The 20,677-nt window shown below is 40.7% G+C and overlaps 1 protein-coding gene across 2 annotated transcripts; it reads right to left on the reverse strand.

Moving 5' to 3' along the window:
* Window positions 1–1,671: 1,671 nt before the first annotated feature.
* Window positions 1,672–20,677, reverse strand: brpf3b (bromodomain and PHD finger containing, 3b). Of its 2 annotated transcripts, none has more exons than XM_042491511.1 (13): window positions 20,326–20,677; window positions 17,740–19,301; window positions 17,383–17,539; window positions 16,070–16,201; window positions 15,463–15,591; window positions 11,606–11,918; window positions 10,156–10,449; window positions 8,877–9,464; window positions 6,355–6,436; window positions 6,179–6,267; window positions 5,847–5,941; window positions 3,873–4,027; window positions 1,672–3,000 (listed from the first exon to the last, which is right to left on the reverse strand). In XM_042491511.1, the coding sequence occupies exons 2-13, from the start codon at window positions 19,275–19,277 to the stop codon at window positions 2,817–2,819; spliced, it is 3,756 nt and encodes a 1,251-aa protein (XP_042347445.1). In that variant the 5' UTR covers window positions 19,278–19,301; window positions 20,326–20,677; the 3' UTR covers window positions 1,672–2,816. The 2 variants fall into 2 exon arrangements, with proteins under 2 accessions (XP_042347445.1, XP_042347444.1); XM_042491510.1 differs by having other exon boundaries at window positions 8,877–9,467.

The raw sequence follows: 20,677 nt of genomic DNA on the forward strand, positions 1-20,677 counted from the left end.
GTGATTATCTTCATTTTTGACCTTTTTTTTTTTTTAAAAAAAAAAAAAAACAAACATATTTTTGACAGAAATCATGTTTCAAAATTTGAATGTGCTTGTGAAAAGCATCTGAACTCAGCAGAAAAAAAGCTGAAAAAAAAAACATGTCGATTCAAGCAGGTTGATTTCTTTTTTTAGAAAAAAAATAATTAATTAAATTTTTTGAAAATTAGCATAAATAAGTAGATGACAAAAACTAAATATAAAAATATATTTAATATTATATTTAATTAAAAAAAAATAATTTTTCCCCAGGGAAATCCCCAGAAATCCAACCAATTTGCTCACATGTCCAAATTTTAAAGTGCTTGTGAAAGGCATCTGCACACAGCACAAAAAAACCTGTGAATTCAGGGCGGCTTGATTTCTTTCAAGAACATGTAAAGGAAATGACAAGCAACTTCACAAGAAATGACCCAAAAATTGTCAAAAAAGTAAGTTAGGCCTACAAATACCTGAAAATTAGCAAAACTAATAAAAACAAAAAAGTAAACTATAAAATAATATTGATATAATATAAACAACAATAACATATAAAGACAAATATATTTATAAATGGGTTTATTATTATTATTATTATTATATAAAAATAATAATAAATACATTTGATTTTTGCTGTGGCCATCAGTCTTCTTATTTTGATCTCTCCAAGTAATTCTCATGAGTAGTTTTTTTTGTAGTCTTTGCCCTGAGTTAAACCTTTGAACCCTGAGCAGCTTGATTTCTTACAGAAACATGAAAAAACAGGCAGTGAGCAACTTCACAAGAAATGACCCAAAAATGAACAAAAAAGTCCTGAAGAGTTAGGCCTACAAGGAAAAAACCTGAAAGTTAGCAAAAAAAAAGAGGAAATAATAAAATAATATTAAAATATTATTTTCTCATTAATATTTATATATATTATTAACATACTTTTAAATATAGTCCTCACTTTTACAAATTTCTTTTAATTTGCGGGACATGCCATTCTGCTGATTGCTTTTTTTTTTTTTTTTTTTAACCATGTGTTTAACAGAAATCCAACCATTTTGATCATGTTTCAAATTTTTGAAGTCCTTGTGAAAAGCATCAGCACAAAAAAACCATGGAAATTAAGTTGGCAAAAAGCTCATAAAAGGTTATGCCTACAAGAAAAATACTTAAATTGGCAATATACATATGTATATAATAATAGTAATAGTTATTATTATTGTAATTATCATAATTATAAATATTAGAATAAATACATTTTTTCTGTTAAATTTTATTCCTATATTAATTCCTGCATTTGTGGGACACTTCATGACAAGCTGCTGATTGCTTTTTTTTTTTTTTTGACCACATTTTTGACAAATTTGCTCACGTTTCAAAATGTTCCAGTGCTTGTGAAAAGCATCTGCACGCAGCACAGGAGAACCTGTGGATTCAGGTTTCAAAGGGTTAAAGGGTCCCTCCTGAACTCATGTTGACAAATACTGACTGAACTTTCCAAGGCCATGGAAAAAAATAACATACTGAAATTCTGAATTTAGGTGACGTTCATCTTTAAATATGTTCAAAGAGATGATTATTAAAAAAAACCCCACCAGAATGACAACTTACCTTTCGGTTTTAAAAAGAAAAAACACAAAACTGCAGATAAAAATCCCCAAAGGTTTTTAATAGAGCGTTTATTTCCCAAAAAAGTGGAAATACTGGTTCAGACAAAATATTTGGTGAGCAGGTAAAATAATGCAGGTAGTACAAGCTTATAAAGGTGTATTTTTCCATTTGATAAAACGGGGCTCTCCACAATAAATAGAATTCTCTGGGGGCCGACAGTGAAAGATGGTGATAATTTCGAGTTAATTTAACATCAAACCGGCATGTCAAAATGTTGGCTGCATGTTTTTAAAACCTCACTCCATTTGTTTTAAATAAGATTTAATTCTCCACTTTAACCAATATAACTTTATTTCTATAGTTCTGTCTTCCATAAATAAATTATTTCTCTCTGTATCAAAAAGAGATTTCAAATATAAAGAACAATGGCTCATTGTGTTGTATGCTCTGAATGTACACACATGCGCGCGCGCACACACACGGCACAATGAAATTACATCAAAGACAAGCTAAGTACGCTGCAGCAAGTCAGGAATTATTTCATCTCCACAAATATACACAGCCTCGCACTGCCCCTGCTGGCTTTGATTGAAATACGCATTTTTAAAATCAGCAACATTAAATTAAATTGGGTTTGATAATACACATACATATGTACACAAAGTGTGCCTTTAGAATATACAAGTGTCTTTGTAAAAGATTAAAATGTAAAAAGCTATTGTATAAAAGATGGCAGTGATCCATTCATACGTCTTCTGCACCACAAAAAAATATGTCAAATCTCTTTTCTGACAATTTGGTTTCCTTGGCAGTAGCATTTTACAAAATAGGGGGGGGGGGGGTTCTTTTACATCTGATCCAGACACACGCGGCGTCAACACACCCGGGTGGAGTTAGCACCTCGGTACGACCCTGAAACAGGAAATGAACACTAACTGACCGCAGCAAACGGGATTCACATCTGGAGCTCCACATCCAGAGCGACACCAGGGCAGACACGGCCGCTCTGTGTGTCACACACTTAGTGGTTTGGTAACCGACAACAGTCCAGGACTCTGTGCTGTGCAGCGACCTCTTCAGACCACAGTGTGAATACTGATTCGGGCCGCAGCGGGACGCAGCCCGCCTGCGGCTTAAGACCACAGAGAAATGCATAGTGGCTGACTGTGGGTGCACGCAGCTCTCGCCGGCGCCCTCTACAGATAGTTGGAGGCCACGAAGCCGTGGTTGTGGCTCACTCGGCTCTGGTGGATCATGGCGCGGTCGTACGCCACCTGGACAGACTTGCGGATGCTGGACTTGCGGCCCTCCATGATTCGCAGCTTGTCCGCTGTGTCGTCTGCACCCAGGGGCGTCACCTTGTCCCGTGGGAGCCACTGCCTACAGAAGCAGAGACAGATTTATTTCACCAGTTTGATTGTTTCTGGACCTTTTATTTAACCCTAAGGGCCCGCTTTAATATTACACACTCACATAACTCTGTGCGCAAAATATGCTTTTCAAAATCAAGCTTGAACAAAAAAAAAATATTTTCAATGTACTAAATACTAAATAATTAATTTTTGATTAGCAGCACCATTGACTTTTATACAGTATTTTTGTGCAGTGTCACATATCCCACTAATACAGCTCTGCACACAATACGCAATTTTCAAAATCAGGCTATTAAAAATATTATACATTTGGTCCTAATAAAAATAATACAATATTTATTAATGTTCAGAATCTTAACCCTTTAAATGCCAGGTTTTTGATATGATGAAACTATGTCTTTCCCTGAAAACCCCTCCACAAATAATCAATGATTTTTGTTATACTACATGCTAGGTAGATTTTTAAAATTATGATATTTCTCATCATATTAGGGTATCAATGGTGCATTTTTTGCATTTAACAGTATGAACGTAACAGTTTTGTTTACATAGTATATTTTAGACTTATTGTAAGAGCTGAGCAGGAAATTCCAAGATAAAACAAAAATACACTATCTTGCCAAAATGCATGAACACAGGCAAAATGATAAAAAATAAAATAAAATAAAAAGCGCGTAGAATGGGCCAAACAGTTCCTAAGGGTTAATTAATAGGTTGTAACTTGTAACTTGTTCTGTTCGGTCCGATCCTCCTTGACTGGATAATACACTCAGCTCAAGTGCATCTAACTAAAAGCACCTGCTCCTCCTGGGTCTGTAGGTGACCTCTGACCTCAGTGTGACAGGAGCAGCTCCACATGTGTGTCTGTTTGACTCTCACCATGTGCGCTTGTTGTCAAAGAAAAGCACCAGGTAGAGCCTCTCGTTGGTCTCCTCCTGCCTCTGCTCCCCCAGACAGAGGACATCTTTGGGTGGGACGGGGATGGGCACCCCGTTGTGCAGCAGGCCCTCCTCGGGCATGTCTGGGTCTATGATCTGGAACAAACACTCAGTCAGTCCAAACGCTCTTTTATACTTCCTTTAAGTACAAAAAATCGATACTTCTGTTTCAAATGTTGTTAATGTCAGTGCCTTTAGACTTCTGTGTATCCTTTATGTTTGCATAGACACTGTCAATAGATGGCACTAGAGGGCAGAATCAAAACTTAATTTTGGTTCTGTCATTGTCTTCTAAGGCTCTCTGCCTCTCAGAGAGACACACACACGCACGCACGCACACACACACACACACACACACACACACACACACACACACACACACACACACACACACACACACACACACACACACACAAAGCAGGGCTTTTGCAGAGCTGCAGACCGTGACTATTTAGTCACATTTGGCCACCACTGAGCACTACTGTGATTTGCAAATGCTATTAATATACGAAGTGCAGAGCTGTTAGTTTGTTTCCAGCTCATGGGGAACTTAATGAGTGATACTGGTCGTATTGTGAGCAGGTGAGGCGTGTGTTTGTATATTTTCAGAGCTCCAATCGTGACTATTAAGTCACATTTGTGACCCCGGAGCACCAGTGTGACTTGCAAATATTGGTAACAAGAGAACCGGAGAGCTGTTAGTTTGTTGTTTGCTGACTCTGCATGAATCCTTGTGGTTAAAGGCGCTGTGATGTCTGTTTTACTGTCTGCTAACGCTAAAATCCAACTGTTGAACAGAAGCTTCAAGTGCTAATGAGACAAGCCTGTTCCTTCAAAATAAAAGCACCATAGCTCCTGCTCTGTTTTTTTATTGGTTATAAAAATTTTATCATGAAAGTACTTTATTTAACTTCCTCATAAATATATTTTATTAAATGTTTTTATAACAGTAGTACAGAAGGTACTTTTTTAAACTTAATTGTAACTGCAGTTAATTTAATTTTTTATTTTATTTTTGTAGTTAACAGTTAAAATTGCAATATATATGATGTATCAGGATTTAGCCTTAAAATATTGGGACAATATTTTAAAGCCACGTCGCCCAGCCTTAATCACAACATATGGACATTAAATTCACTATTTCATCAATTTCTTCCATTGAAGTGAGTTGTCTAGTTTTGGAGATTGGATGTTTGCCTTTTCTCCAATATTACGGAACTAAATGGCACTCAGCTTGAAGTGCTCAAAACAAAACAAAACAAACAAAAAAAAAAAAATTGGGGGAAAAAAATAATATCGGTAAAACCTCAACAGCAATGGTTCCTTCCAGAAATCATGACCCAGTTACTCACGATAATCCAAAGAAGTTGATGTGAGCTGTTAAAATGTAGGAACTATTTTCTCTCTACGCAACTACACCCAACAACCAAATTACAGTGCAGACGTGAAATGTGCATCTATTCATGGATGAGAGGCTCATGCTCATGACAGTACAAGACGTAAACATCAATGGCGTCCTTCTCAGCTGAGCTGTAACGTTAGCTAGCTCATTGGTGCTAATTGAGCTATCAAAAACAGTGACAGCTGGCGGGCGTAGTTTGGTAGAAAGAAAATAGTTCCAACATGAAACCTCACAAAACAAGGCCTGTGGACTATCTTAAGTAACCAAGTTATGATTTCTGGAAAGAGACATTAAGAGCTTTCCAAATTTCATTTTTTTGGCGCTTTCAGCACCACATGCAGAGTGCTATCTTAGTTCCATTATACTGGAGAGAAGGTAGACATCCCCATGACTGACATCTCCAACACTTGCTAACCCACACAAAAATGATCTAGCGTTTTTGATTTGGGGCTGAACACTTGACAGGTCATATTAGATGGTGCTTCAGCAATATTAAGCAGAATATGGGGTTACCAGAGCAGGATAGGAGGGATACCCGCGACACTTGGCCCACACAAGATCTAGAGGCTCCAACTCCGTCCCGTTGTCAGACATGTGGCTGCCGTTGCCTGTGAAACAGCAGCAGACGGTGAATCATTTTATGAATAAGAAAGAAAATGAGTGAAACATTCACACATATTACTAATGAGATTAGAATGGTACATTTGTACAGCAAAATTTCCTATGCTTGAGGCACATTTGTGAGCAAGACAGAGAGAAAAGAGGATAACATACACTGGTACACAGCAGAAGAAAAAAGCTATTTAAATTCAGGTGACACAGAACGGACATAAGTAAAAACATACCAGTGTAATCTGAGTCTCCGTTGATGATCTCCAGATAGGGAACTTTGGAAAGAGCTGGTTTCCCGAGGCTTCGTTTGGGTGTTGGGCTGCTGTAACGCCACACATTGTGTTGTTAATGTATTGTCAGTCATCACTGTAAGCAAACAACGGCTGACCACATATACGCCATGTCTTACATTTCTTTGTGCAGGACTGGACAAGGGCTGTACTCAGAGTCGGACCCGCCGTCTTTGTGCTTGTTGAAGCCGTTGGTCAGTCCTGAAAGCAGATAAGAGAGATCTCAGAGCTATCTCACAAGGCCAGGAGGATAACTTGACAGAAAAGCACAGATATGTTTGGTCTCGTCTCAGTCACAAAGAAAACAACGCATTACAGCGCTACGACGGCAATCAGTGCGAAGAGTACAGCACGCAATAATCCCAGCTGATGGAGGATGCAGAGGTAGTGTCCAGGCAGAGGGGTTTTGTTTTGTTGATAAGGCACACTGAGGTGGGCAGATGATGCTAACCTGGAGCAAGTTAACTAGCCTTTACTTAGCCAGATCCGAATCACTAAATGGGTCTTTGTTAGGACCAGTCTTTAGAATGGACTTCAGTTGCACCAACTGAACTAAAACCTAGTCTTTACTATGACTGGTCTTATCGATGCGCATTTATGTGAATGCCGTGTTTCCCAGAGTTAGACTGTATGTATGGTGGTTGATGACTTTCTTTCCTTTTAAATGCATGTGTTCTTTTTTATCTTTCTGTGTCCCCTGTCTTTACTCAGAGTTTTTTTGGGGTCTGTGAATGCAGCGAGCTATCCAGAGTCTCCACAGTTTGTTTTTCCTTTTCTCTTGTGACTCGTGGGGTGGATAACTGATGTGTCGATCCGTTCAAAGCAGTAAAGAGCTTGACAGTTTAACTTTCTCTGTGCCTAATGTTCTGCTGCTCTTACTGTACCCAGAGTACACTTGTCGCTCCGAGAGTGTGATGCAATGAATTCAACGGTATATATATAACAATAGCCTTCCTAATGACATGACCAGCTCCGAAAATAGAAAATCAATTTGGGCGGCAGATGTTTTAATCATGACAGGCTGCCACATAAAAATAAATGTGTGAGAGAACTTGGGATGTCTGTGGCACTATGGCTATTGTCTAGCAGCATGTGTGGCAAGAATTCATTGTTAATGATCTCACATTGTCTTGCTAATGTTTAGCTAACTATGTAGCCTTTGTAGCAACGGACATCCAAGATACAAAAATTAAAAGTCCTGTATAGCGGGCACAATATAACAAGGACTACCAAGCAGTCCAACATCATAACTAACATAATAGATAATATATACTTATTTTAAATCCTTGGCATCTTGGCCATGTTTGTAATTACATATCTAGGCATGTATATATCTGACTGAAATCTCATTTGGCAATCCTTCATTCAGTCAAAATTGATATCAACATGTAATTTAATATTATTAAAAGAAAGAATAAGGGGGAAATATCTGAAAGTTGCTACTGGAGAGGCAAATCTGTGTCTGTCTGACAGCACCTGGCAGGTGACATTTTTAGGTGAGTTTATACGCTGCTTTGTGTGCTGCAGCTGTTCAGCTAATTAGCTAACTATCTAGCTTGATTACTAACATTAGCACTGTGCATTACATCTGTGAGCGTTTGGTTAGTTGCTTGTACTTAGGTGAAGGACAAGACGTGTCCATGATTGTTAGCTTGAGAAAAAGGAAACTTCAGTAGGAAAGTTAATGTGAGTTGTTGGTCTAAGTTTGTGGCTCTTGTGTTGTTGTATCAGGATGCTGATATACAGAAACAGCATGTACATTTTGACTTTGATTGCGTCTGATAAACATATGATTTACATCCTGTCTTGGCAGGAAGGCAGCTTAATCCTAGCAACTGACATAACTATTACAATATTGCCCTTAGAATTACAGTCTTATACTGTATGTGGCAGTAGCTGACGATTCATAATTCTGTGTCCCCTCTCCTAATTCAGACATTTTTGCAAGCCTTTTAACATAGCACAGGTAAAAATTGTCATGAGTTCTTTTTTCCTCAGCGGCAGTTGACGAGGAGTTTATATTATGGGGTTGTCGATCCAATTAGAGCTGATCAGATGGATGGTTGAGAGAAGCAGCTACTGGAGAGGAACTATTAAGTTTCAGACTTAATTAAGTTTCAACTGTGCCTGGAGTTCTACTGCTCTGTCTGTGCCCAGAGTACACTCTGTGCTGAGAGTGTGGTGCAAAGAATAACTGAACATTAAATTTATAAATTCCAAGTGTGCTCTCAATGAACCATTTGAGTCCAAGAATAGAAAAGCTTAAGACCAGACAGAAGCTCTGTTAGTGCAACCGTCCCCAGATGTGATAAACGGAAGACTCTTTTCTCTCTTAGAGAAAAGGAAAAGAAATCTGTTATGAAAGCAAGTTTGTAGCTACATTCAACATTACTTAGAGGGAATCTGTAACATCTGCAGCTGGACTCAAATAAGCCATACATCCCTTCACACTGCCGTCTGACATTGTCATTATATGAGACGTGTTAACTGGTAAGCAATGACAAACGTAAAGTCAGCACATTCTAACAGCATACTTTGTGATCACATCCTGATTGTCTTCAGAGCCAAGAGGAGTTAACTAAAACACCACCCTGAATGGAGGATCTTAATCTATAATAAGTAACTACGTAAAGCTTCTCACCACTTTCCAGTGCATGATTTGGCGTCTTTTCCAGCTCACTGTCTGAGCACATGTCTCGACTAGGGGTGCATTGTTCATTGAGGGTGGGTGGTCCAGGGCTTTTCTGTGGGGTCTTGGATGGAGTGGACAAAGGTGTGGAGGATGGGGTACTGGCTGCGGAGCAGGGTGCTATTGGGGTGTTGTCCTGCTGCCCCTTTCCGTTCAGCAAAGGATTGTCTCTCTCTCTGAACAGCTTAGCTCCATTTTTTGCCTTTTTGAACAATACAGAGGTTCGTCGTCCAACTCCGCCAGTGGTGGGTCTTGGTGGGGTGCTGAGCTCTGGCAGGCCGTTGGCCACAGCCTGTCCTTCGCTGTGCAAAATAGGAGGCGACGACGCTGGCCGCTCCTGTGCTTTAGTGCAATTCATGTTCTCTGTGGTGCTCTCTGAGAGGTCTCCATCCATCTTTAGGCGTTTGCAGGGCCAGCTGGGGGACCGGGGCTCTCCTGTGATTGGCCGCAAGGTAGGAGGTTCCAGAGGTGTGTCCTCATGTCGTGGAGGAGGCGCCAGCCCTGTAGGTTCCAGTGTTGGGGGCGAAGTGGATTTAAGGTCTTCTGAAAAACAAGGAGAAAAATTTAATTCAATTTTACTCAGCGTTCATGTAAAATGAATGTCCATTTAGTATGTCGTGTGATGTGGTGGTGTAGTATTCACACTGGAAAATGGTGTCACTTCAGAATGGTTTACATTTCATTCCAACAGTCTAACCACAGCCCAAAGGAAGTTGAAGTATTCTGTAGATATGGAGGACCTTATCAAGACGAGTGAATTAATAACTTTGCTCTCACAACTGTACACCAGCAACACGGTAACATATTTTATGACTCCACTGACACAAATCACAGGTGTTCTGCTGCACTCCTGTACGGGAGCAAGAGACTGTTTGACTGGACTAGCCTGTAGTCTGAAGTGGGATGACATGGCATGACTGTACGTGGCCAATGAAGAGTGGTGAGTCCATGAGAGTGATGTATAGAAGAGGTGCAGACATAGAGTGCACTGGGAGAGAGGAGTTGTGAGGCAGCCATGGCTAACGAGACTCTGTGGGCCCCTACTTACTAGACTGGAGACAGTGGGGTGGTTGGGGTTGGTGCGTGGGGGGGACCCTGGCTCAATTACCTGAGGACAATGTTCCGTTAGCTCATGTTTACAACTGGTCTCATTGAAAAAAAGAGAGGCTTTTAAAGGTTCATGCATTGCCAATTTCATTCTGTTAAAACGTCAGCGCTTTTCATCGCCCACCTTTGTCTGTAGACAAAAGGCCATTGTCTGCCTTGGCGTCTTTGTCGTCGTCTTCCTCGTCATCGTCGTCGTCCTCATCATCTTCCTTTAGATGTCCGTTGTGGAGGCCGTGGCGGGGGTGTTGGCCCTGCTTGTACCGGATGCTGTTGATCTCGCGACGGAGCAGGCGGATGCGTCGAGTTCGAGCGCCGCTGCATCGCATGGAGGTGACAAAGTCCAGCTTTTCTAACAGCTCCTTCAGCTGTTCCTCCACGCTCATATGAAGCCGGTTGGCGGGATCCAGCACACTGTCAACTGGACACAACAGGAAAGAGTTAGGTTAAAAGTGAAGCTAGTATCCATGCTCCACAAAGGTACAAAAAACAGGAGTTTAATTAGGACTGCCCTCTGAAAATTCAAAGACTTCAATCATCAGTTAAAAACACCTCAGTAGATTGAAATTCTTCAAGTTTAGATTAGGACATAGGACATAGTTAAAACATTTTGGTACTTTTAGGGATAGGTATGGTCAATTTGGGCATACAACACAAAATAGTTCTGAGATACTAAGGAAAGAATTGTGACAGGAGAATTAAGCAACGGAAAGACAAAAAGTTTTTGTTTTTTATTTGGTCAGGGGGTTAATGTCCTGCTGAAGGGTTTGGCACACCATTTATTTATTTGTGGCAACCCGCCATGATTAAAACTAGGGGTGGACAGATTATCGGCCTGGTGGATTATCAGAGCTGATATTTTTCATTTTGCTAATTATCTGTATCAGTGTTTTATTTTAATGATCACTGATAAAATTAATTAATTAGCGTGTGTATTACACTCAACAATTTTTATCTATTCATTTTTTACTTAATTTTTCACTTGACTTTATAAAAAAAGTTGCAGGGAACTTGCTGTATAAGATGTTGAACATTTTAGTTTTGATTCAACATTTGCTAAAGGCATTTAAACAATGTTTTGTTTGGGAGTTTGCTATATTCAAAATTCTTAATATTGAAAGGTTTTCATTTTTATTGAAAATGCATATCGGTTCCAAATATCAGTTATCTGTCTCATTAACTACTAATAATTGGTATCTGCCCTGAAAGACCAATATTGGTTGACCCCTATTAAAACATCAACCACCACAATTATATTTTCTATCTCTGGAGCTGGACCATTAATTAAAAAGAGCTTTTGGAATAGATATACCATCTTGTTTATACAACCATACTGGAGAAATACTGCTTTAAACATAATTATAATTTAGTCATTGAATGTTAATAATGAAGCTTCATTGCCATACTATTTGGTACAGCCCAAACAAAATGTAGACATTTTTGAGTTTCTAGACATTTCTGGAGTTTCTGCATATAAATAGGTAGCAATGTGAGTGGTTCACATCTAAATCTAAAGTATCTAAATTACAAAAGATGGATGTTCACATTTCCTGTGGAGTACCCACACTGTGACTTACCATCCTCCCAGGTGCAGCTGTAGAAGTCTTGTTTCTGAGGTGACTCTGAGAGGTGCATGCCAGTATTCAGGTCCAGGCCGGTGTTGGTGGCTTGGCGTTGGGCATGGCGCAGTATGGCTCCACCTAAGTCTCTAAGACGCAGTGCTACCCGGTGGAAGACCGTGTCCTTGTTGTTGTAGAGAAGGCAGTTGGACACCATCAGGTTGAAGTCAGTCTCCAGGTCAGCCACTGAGCGGTAGGCATGACTCTCCAGCCGAGAGCGCATAGTAGAGAAGTCCATGGGCTGGCTAACGAACTCCAGGTAGTCTGGGACCTGAGGACAAGACATGGCCCTTAAGGTTAATGAGAAGAATGGTCACATGTTGGCAGATGAAACACACATTTGAGGAAAAGACTGCACAGGTGGTAAAACTTGTAGAGGATGTTAAATTTTGGTTCCGGCAATAAAAGTCAGAGCACTTTGGCAGTTATGATTGTCATGAACATCTCCTAGTTATGTCATCAATACATAAGACCATAAACCTATATAGTAATGGTGTAAGATAGCTGTCACAAAGATGTATCCATAATTAATTAATTAATTAATTCTTATTTGTAATTTTAACAATTTCTATGTCAAAAAAGTTGTTTTACACAAAATTCTGCTGTCATATACGTGAGTCTGTGAAATTGGGTTTGAGTTTGGATTGTATTTATGAGTATGAGTGTAAAATCTGTAAGTGCAAAGTCTTGAATACAACTCACGTTTCTATTACTACGAAGTCTTCACTGTGAACACGAATCCAAGTTTACGAGTACGAATCGAAAAGTGCTGAAATGACATCACAGAGATCACAGTCAGGTCGCAGGGAGAGTAATCAATCCACGATTCCTCCAACTGCGCATGTGCATGCCCCAGAGGCAAACATGGAGGGCAACAGCGTACCAAGTAGTCTGGAGAAACATCACAGGTAATGTCAATCATAACGTGCATTGCATAGCCATTATTTATTTCATAAGATCAAACCATTATGTAAAATATACATTTCTTGGAGTCGCAAACTTATTGCTTTAACTTGCAAACTAAAGACATTTACATGCCAGTGATGCTATCTTAGTGCCATCGTTAATGGGAGTAGAAGTTGGCCAGTGCTAAGTTATTTTAGTTAGCTTGCAAGTTAAAAGACTAAATAATTAAAACAGGGCTCTATTCTGATTGTACCGCAGCCATTGTTTGTTCAAGAGGACCTATGCTGGATATTTTCCTAGCCAGTTTTTGCCTTATTTAACCAGCTCAGACTAATTGTGATGTTAGATAAATGACTTGTAAGTTGTTACATGGAGCTTTCTTCCCTCTACAGTAACGTCTCTGGGCTGAATGATCAGTGTCTCTCGCCCTGTACCATAATCTCTCGTAAATGAAGGACAAGACTACACAAATAACTACACACATTGTAATGTGTAGGTAGCTATGATAATCCACTGCTCCACGGATTGATTTCTCAAAGGCTTCATTGAAAACAAATGCACTCGGGAGGGTTAGGAGGGTGAGAAAAACAGCGGAAAAGTGACTGGATCTATACAACAGGTAGATTTATACGCCAAATAACGCAAATAGAAATCGATAAAATTCTTATTTTGATTAACATTATGTCTCAAATTGATAATTTCACTAAATGTAAACCATGTAATAAGCGGGATAATTCACCATGTCAGGGATTATTTCTCCATATCAACTTTCTCACTCCTTCCGTGTTATCACAAAGTTATTGGTTCATGTTAACTCATCCCAAATGTGGCATGATTGTTAATGCTGTGGTGATGAACATATAGGGACAGTGCATTATGTTTTGGGTAACGTTATGTGTTTCATATCATGCAGTTCAATGCTAACTAACTAAAATAACTTAGCACTGGCCAACTTCTACTCCCATTAACGATGGCACTAAGATAGCATCACTGGCATGTAAATGTCTTTAGTTTGCAAGTTAAAGCAATAAGTTTGCGACTCCAAGAAATGTATATTTTACATAATGGTTTGACTTTACGAAATAAATAATGGCTATTCAATGCATGTTATGATTGACATTACCTGTGATGTTTCTCCCAACTACTTGGTACGCTGTTGCCCTCCATGTTTGCCTCTGGGGCATGCACATGCGCAGTTGGAGGAATCGCGGATCGATTACTCTCCCTGCGACCTGACTGATCTCTGTGATGTCATTTCAGCACTTTTCGATTCATACTCGTAAACTTGGATTCGTGTTCACAGTGAAGACTTCGTAGTAATAGAAACATGAGTTGTATTCAAGACTTTGCACTCACAAATTTTACACTCATACTCATAAATACAATCCAAACTCAAACCCAATTTCACAGACTCACGTATATGACAGCAGAATTTTGTGTAAAACAACTTTTTTGACATAGAAATTGTTAAAATTACAAATAAGAATTAATTAATTAATTAATTATGGATACATCTTTGTGACAGCTATCTTACACCATTACTATATAGGTTTATGGTCTTATGTATTGATGATTAAGCGATATACACGCCATGATGTAACTGCTGACTGCATTTTCAGATGAGCTTGTTCAAATATTTTTGAGAAGAGAAAGACACCTGATGAGGATGGCGCTAGTCGGGTATCATTAGCCTTTTTACTGACTCAAATTATGATGGTTAGGTAAAAAATTATGTTCACACTTGTAATCAAATGTGAGGTGAGTGTAAAATTATCTGACGTCAATGTTTTATGTAATTGTATAAGACAAGTAACAGACAGGGAGGAGCAGTGGAACAAAGTGAAGGAGAGCAGAGTACAGGAGGGGGAGTGCCGAGTGAAGGAGCAGGAGAGCAAAGTGATGGTGCCGGAGAGAGAGATGAGAGAGAGTAGAGGAGAAAAACATAAAGGGAAACACAGGTTATCAGGCTGGGACCCTAAATGGGTTGAAAAAAAATAAATAAATAAAATAAATTATTGTTTCTATTTGTAGGTGAAGACTGACTTGAGAAACAGGCTGCAGGGGGATCACCTTGCAGCATGTATGCTGCTGAGCATCAACGGGCCACCTCTTGGGGATTTCCGTACAACAGAGCCTTAGAGCTGCTCTACAAAAAACCAAGAAAAATCCATTGTTCTGAGCCTGGGTGAAAATTTGCCACTGATTACAGCCCCATCAAGAAATTATTATTTATTGTTTTTATCATTTTATTGTTGAATTTTTGTTATTATTTTTACTTTCAGCCTTTAAAAAGCGTCATTTGTGTTCACGCCGCCATGGCTCCCCAGAGAGCCTGCCCCCGCTGCTGAAAAAAATCCTAGAGGAAACACTGATAATGGTTTGATTTTATGAAATAAATAATGGCTATGCAATGCACGTTATGATTGACATTACCTGTGATGTTTCTCCAGACTACTTGGTACACTGTTGCCCTCCATGTTTGCCTCTGGGGCATGCGCAGTTGGAGGAATCGTGGATGGATTACTCTCCCTGCGACCTGACTGTGATCTCAGTGATGTCATTTCAGCGTTTTCGATTCATACCCGTGAACTTGGATTCATGCTCACACTGAAGACTTCGTAGTAATAGAAACGTGAGTTGTATTCATAAGACTTTGCACTTTCAGATTTTACACTCATACTCATATAAAAACAATCCATACTCAAACCCAATTTCACAGACTCACGTATATGACAGCAGAATTTTGTGTAAAACAACTTTTTTGACATAGAAATTGTTAAAATTGCAAAATAACAAATATATATAAAATAATATATATATAAAATATATATATATTTTATGGATACATATTTTTGACAGCTATCTTACACCATATATAGTCTCTATTCATTATCAGTGAAATGTCTGACCTCTTTAATGTCGACTGGCTGTGCAAAGATCTGGGCTGTGTCCTTCTCCTGTAGTTGGTCCAGAGTGGAGCGGAGCAGCACCAACATTGGGGTCAACTGCATCTCCAGAGCAGCCTGGTGAACTTTGACCTGCAGTTGTCAGAGGATATGCATGTGATGTCAGCATTTGAGGAAGTTGCAAACATAGAGATTTCAGAGGCAAGTTTTTACAGAAAACTAAAGAGAATAGCAGCAATGTGAGGAGATAATTGTAAGGGACTGTGCAATGTTAACTAACCAAGCCAATAGTTTTTTTTTTTTCTGGCAGCCACCTGCTGTTTGTTTGTTTTGCCACTCAGTTGTACTGAGAGGATAGTCTAAGGACGGGAAAATGTGTGACCATCCAAACATTTTAGAATTTCAGACTACATTGTTGAACATCTTAAAATATTAAATAAATGGAACTCAGGTACTTTTGATCTTTAAAAGTTCCACTTTGACTTGAAATACTACATTTTTTACATTGAACATCATGCTGTCAAACGGTTAAGAACAAATTAACAAGCCTGAGTATGAAATACAGTTATTTACCATGTTGGAGAATGTGAGATCTTTCCGTGTATGTTACCTGTTCTCGTTTGAGTTTCTCCCTCTTGCGGATGAGCTCCACCAATAGCCTGGCTTTTTCAAGATCATGGCGCAGCTTCTGCCAATATCTCAGTGCTTCTCTTGCAGCAGAAACCTTCTCATCAACCTCAGGCTAAAAAGGACAAGACATTTTTAAGCTCCTTTGTATTAACACTGTCTCATAGATGTGTCTATGAGACAGGGCCCTGACACACCAAGCTGACAGTTGGTGATTGTCTGTTGCCCTAGTTTTTGTGGTGTGTCCCACACTGTTTGCACTCGTTAGTGGCTTTTTAGGGCAATGCAGCCTGTTGAGTTGTCAGAAAAGCCCGTTGGTGAGAAAAAACCCTTTTATTTGCAGGTCAGCTCAGAGCATAAGAGGAGATATGAGTTGACAAAGGCAAACAAATGACTAAAGTCAAGAGGACGTGAGATCAAAACAATCTCACTAAGATTGTAAGATAATTTTGTTTAGCCACTGAGCTTAGATTATTTTGGGGGCTTTTTGCCCATTATTAGATAAGACAAGTTAAGCTTTGAAAAGGGGGAGAAAGCAGAGACAACATGAAGCAAAGGGCCTCAGGCTGAAGACGAACCTGTGGCCACTATGGCAAGGACACAGCCTCTGTACATGGGGCGCCTGCTCTACCAGGTGAGCTACTGGGTGCCCCTAGTTACTGAGCTCTTTAGCAGAAAGAGTTGGTAATTGTATTATTGTTCAGTGGTGCAAGGTAAATATTAATTATTCTTCCAGCCTCAGGTTGTGTTTTACAATTTGCCTTTTTTAATTTGCCTTTAAGTGATAGGACAGCTCAAGAGTGTAAGGGGGAGAGAGAGGGGATAACATGCAGCAAAGGGTCGAGGCTAGAATCAAACCTGCAGCCACTCTGGCAGCTGGGCATAGCCTCTGTACATGGTGTGCCCGCTCTTCCGACTGAGCTACTGGGCAGCCCTATCAGGTTGTGTTGAATCTGTCCTCTCAATCTTCCAGTTTTCCTTTCTGAATGATGAATACAGACTAACACCACTGCTAGTATGGAGAATTATTTCCTCTTAAGCAAGTGCAGAATGTTAGTGATAGCTGGCCAACGGCTGTAGTCTTTGTGGTGTGTTGAAGTCCATAGTTTTAGCTGAGACTGAGGCCACTAGTTTTTTTTAATGCTGCTTTGGTGTTTCTGGGCCCATAAGGCAATCAGTAAATTTAAGAAATCATTTGGTAGAACCATGGCAACGTAAATAGCATCACAGAAAATGTTATGATCAGAGTGCAAAAATATAGAGTGCCAAGGCTTTATCACCGTTTCCTACCCTGACCTGTTCAGTATTCCTTTGGGACTGGACATTAGAGTGCAGACGCCGGACCAGCGCCACACCGTTCCTCGACTGACGCTTCAGAAGCCAGTAGTTATGCAGCCTCTGCATGAACTGATTTTTCTTCTGGAAGAGTATTCCTTTACAGATGATATTCAGCCTGCACAACAGAGATAGATGCAGGTTGGTCTCACAATCAACATGACTGACATCAGTTCAGGCATCTCCACTAGAAAATTCTTTCTTGTAATTGTATATTTATTTAAACTGTAAACCCAAACATCTAAAAAACTGGTCTTTAAGTTTTATTGAACATGATGCACAGCATTTCATTGTATTCCAAATTCAAAAAAATCCAACCTGCTTGTGGGTATATGAGGCACTGTCACTTGTGGTGAAGCAGTGTGTTGTGCTGTTGACTCTGTGTCCTTCTTCCCTTTCTTTTTATCCGTCTTGGCATCATCTTCAGACTTCCTGCCTTTTTTCGGTGTTGTAGGGCCCTCTGTGTAGGCACTCCGTCCTCTACTCGCCCTCCCTCTGCTGCCCACCACTCTTCCTTCATTCTCCTCATCTGAGGCGGCCTCTTGTCCTGGTGGTGAATGGGCCTCACAGAATGCTGTCTTCTTTACAGAGAACGTGGTCCCGTTAACATTTGTCTCCCGCACAGGATCGATCTTCATAAACAGACCAGCACGCTGAGCACACGTGACATGAAATGCAGTGTAACAGTTGGCCTTGTGGCACTGAATTGATGCACCACGGCCCTTCTGTTTGCACAGGTAGCAGGTAAGTTTCCAGCGTGCTGGGGGGATGTTATTGACCCCTTCCACTGGTTCTAAAAACACTGTGTTGGCAAAGCAGACCTCGGGGATCCAGATGGCGCAGACCACGTGTGCCCAACGGCCGTCACTCGTTTGCTTGAATGCTCCGCCACGGTTCGGACATAAAACACAGTCAACTGGTTTTTGCGGGGACTGGAGGCAGCAGCGGCACAGCCACTGGCCCTCGGGGATGTAGGGCACGCCGTAACACTCCTGGTGCACAGCCAGGTTGCAGGAGTCGCAGAAGAGGATGACGTTGCTGTTAAGGCACTCATCATCCAGGCACACGCAGCAGAAGGCATCGTCGTCAATAGCACTCTGAGAGGGCGCCCGGCTGCGGGCTTCCCGGTACGCCTCGTCTTCCAGTCGGTCAAACAGCAGCTCAAAGGTGTCTGGTGTGACAGCCGAGTAACCCTCAGATGTCCGGCCAGCATTGACCATCTCCAGCCAGGCAGTGTCCTCTTCGTCCATATCATATTCTGCCTCCGTTTCCTGCTCCTCAGCTGAGCGCTCAATGTAACGGTAATATGCTGTAGGCAGAGGAGGTGCCTCGACTGGTGTGAAGGTTTCCAGCACATTAAACTTGGGTTCAGGAAGGTTCATATGGTGATGGTGTGATGCAATAGACTTTTCAGGTGTTTGTGGATGAGAATTGGGGCAGTGGTTCTTGGAAGGTGGTGGAGACTTGACAGGAGGACATTTGGAGTCTTTCCTGCGGCCTCGGGGTGTGACAGGCTTGCGGACTATTTGGGCGCCGCTGGTGTGAGATGATGACTGCTCACTGTTCTCCTTGTTGCTGTTACACTCACTAATGTCCTGAGCCATCATCTCATCGTCTGTGATGACCTCCAAGGGCTCCAGAATAGAAATGCGGTGAAGCCTACCATCCAGTTCCACCTCTACCACCTTCTGGGCCTGGGAGTATGTCAGGGTTTCTCTGCTTGGAGATGCTTTGAGGCTATAAGGGGATGGGGATCGCTGGCGTGCACCCCCACGCCCACCAACTGTCCCATTGGACTTCCTGACATCAGTTCCACCTCCTGCGGCCACTTGGCCTTTTCGACGTGGCTTCCTCATGGGCCACCAATCACACTTAACCTCCTGTTGATTTATAAGAAAATACAGAACATGAATAAACATAGTTTAGATTGCAATTAGTAATTGAAATTGTAATCAATATACAAAACATTTTGTACAAGAATAAGTGTTGATATTTTGCAGTTATTGTTGGCTTTTGTGTTGTATTCTCTTATGTTTATCTAGCTGGATTAACTCTACATAGCTGTAACAACGCCATAAAACTAGGAACTAAAAAGACTTAAAATGCTTTGAACTTGTTGTCATTCAAAGCATCTCTGTCATGCCTTGCATTTTACGGCACAGTTTCATTAGGCAGGGCTATGTTCACTATCACCTGCAGCATAAACATTCCTTCACACGCTTAAACTCTTTCTCACTCAATCCCAATGCCTAAATCCATACACCCATGTATTGACAGCTGGCAAGCTGGCAAACTGTCAAGCTGGTAATCACTTTCCACTCTCACTAGTCACACGGCTGGTGAAGAAACAGCTCTGTAGATTATTCTCGACTTTATCTCATAAACTGTTGGCAACTACTACCAGGTCTAGCCACAACACTATAGCCACATCCAATCAGCTTTCAGGACGGTTTGACTGATCCATTCCACAGCCAATCAGCGTTAAGAAAACCACAGTCTCAACAGATCAGTGTCCTTATTTCGGGAGTAAAATGTCAGCCATATTTACAGTTTTAAAACAGTATTAAAAACTCGTTTACGGATTAAATTATCATTTCGGTTTAGATATGCTAAAGCAGTGCCTAATCTTGTCAATTCGAGATGAGGAAGGCTCAGTATTGTGACAGAGTTACGGTACTTTGACACAGAAGTACAGGGAGAAATAGTTACAGATACCAGCTAGCTAACCTGCTAACTTTAAAATATGGGGAGTAACGTTACTAACGTTAGCTACCCGTTTATATTTTAACGTTGACAAAGCACGGAACCTTTACTATTTCTATCCTACAAGGAATTAAAAGTTCGGAACCACTCAATAATATACACACAGTATACACAGTATGTAGCAAACTTAAGCCATCTTACCTATTATGGCAACTGGCTGACACAGGTAGCTCGACAGCCGGCGGTCTGAAGCCGCTTCTACAGTAATGGTTGCCTAGCCAGCCGCCTTACTTGCTGCGCTCCCGAAGCTAGCAGCTACCGTTAGCCAGCTACAGTTTGCTGGCACAGCCGGTATATTTCGCTATTTTTTGCCGCTTCCGTTTCTTCACAACACGGTGTTTGGAAGGCAAGAACTCCACCACAAATGCTTTCTTAGAGCCCGAGTGGTATATTTGCGTTAATAATCAGAGAAAGAGCTTACTGTCGACTCAATTTTGTGAGAAGGAGAAATATTAGCCTCCTTCGGCTAGCTGGCTAGCTGTTTAGAGCTCTG

The sequence above is a fragment of the Plectropomus leopardus genome, chromosome 8, assembly GCF_008729295.1.
Source record: "Plectropomus leopardus isolate mb chromosome 8, YSFRI_Pleo_2.0, whole genome shotgun sequence".
NCBI lineage: Eukaryota > Metazoa > Chordata > Actinopteri > Perciformes > Serranidae > Plectropomus > Plectropomus leopardus.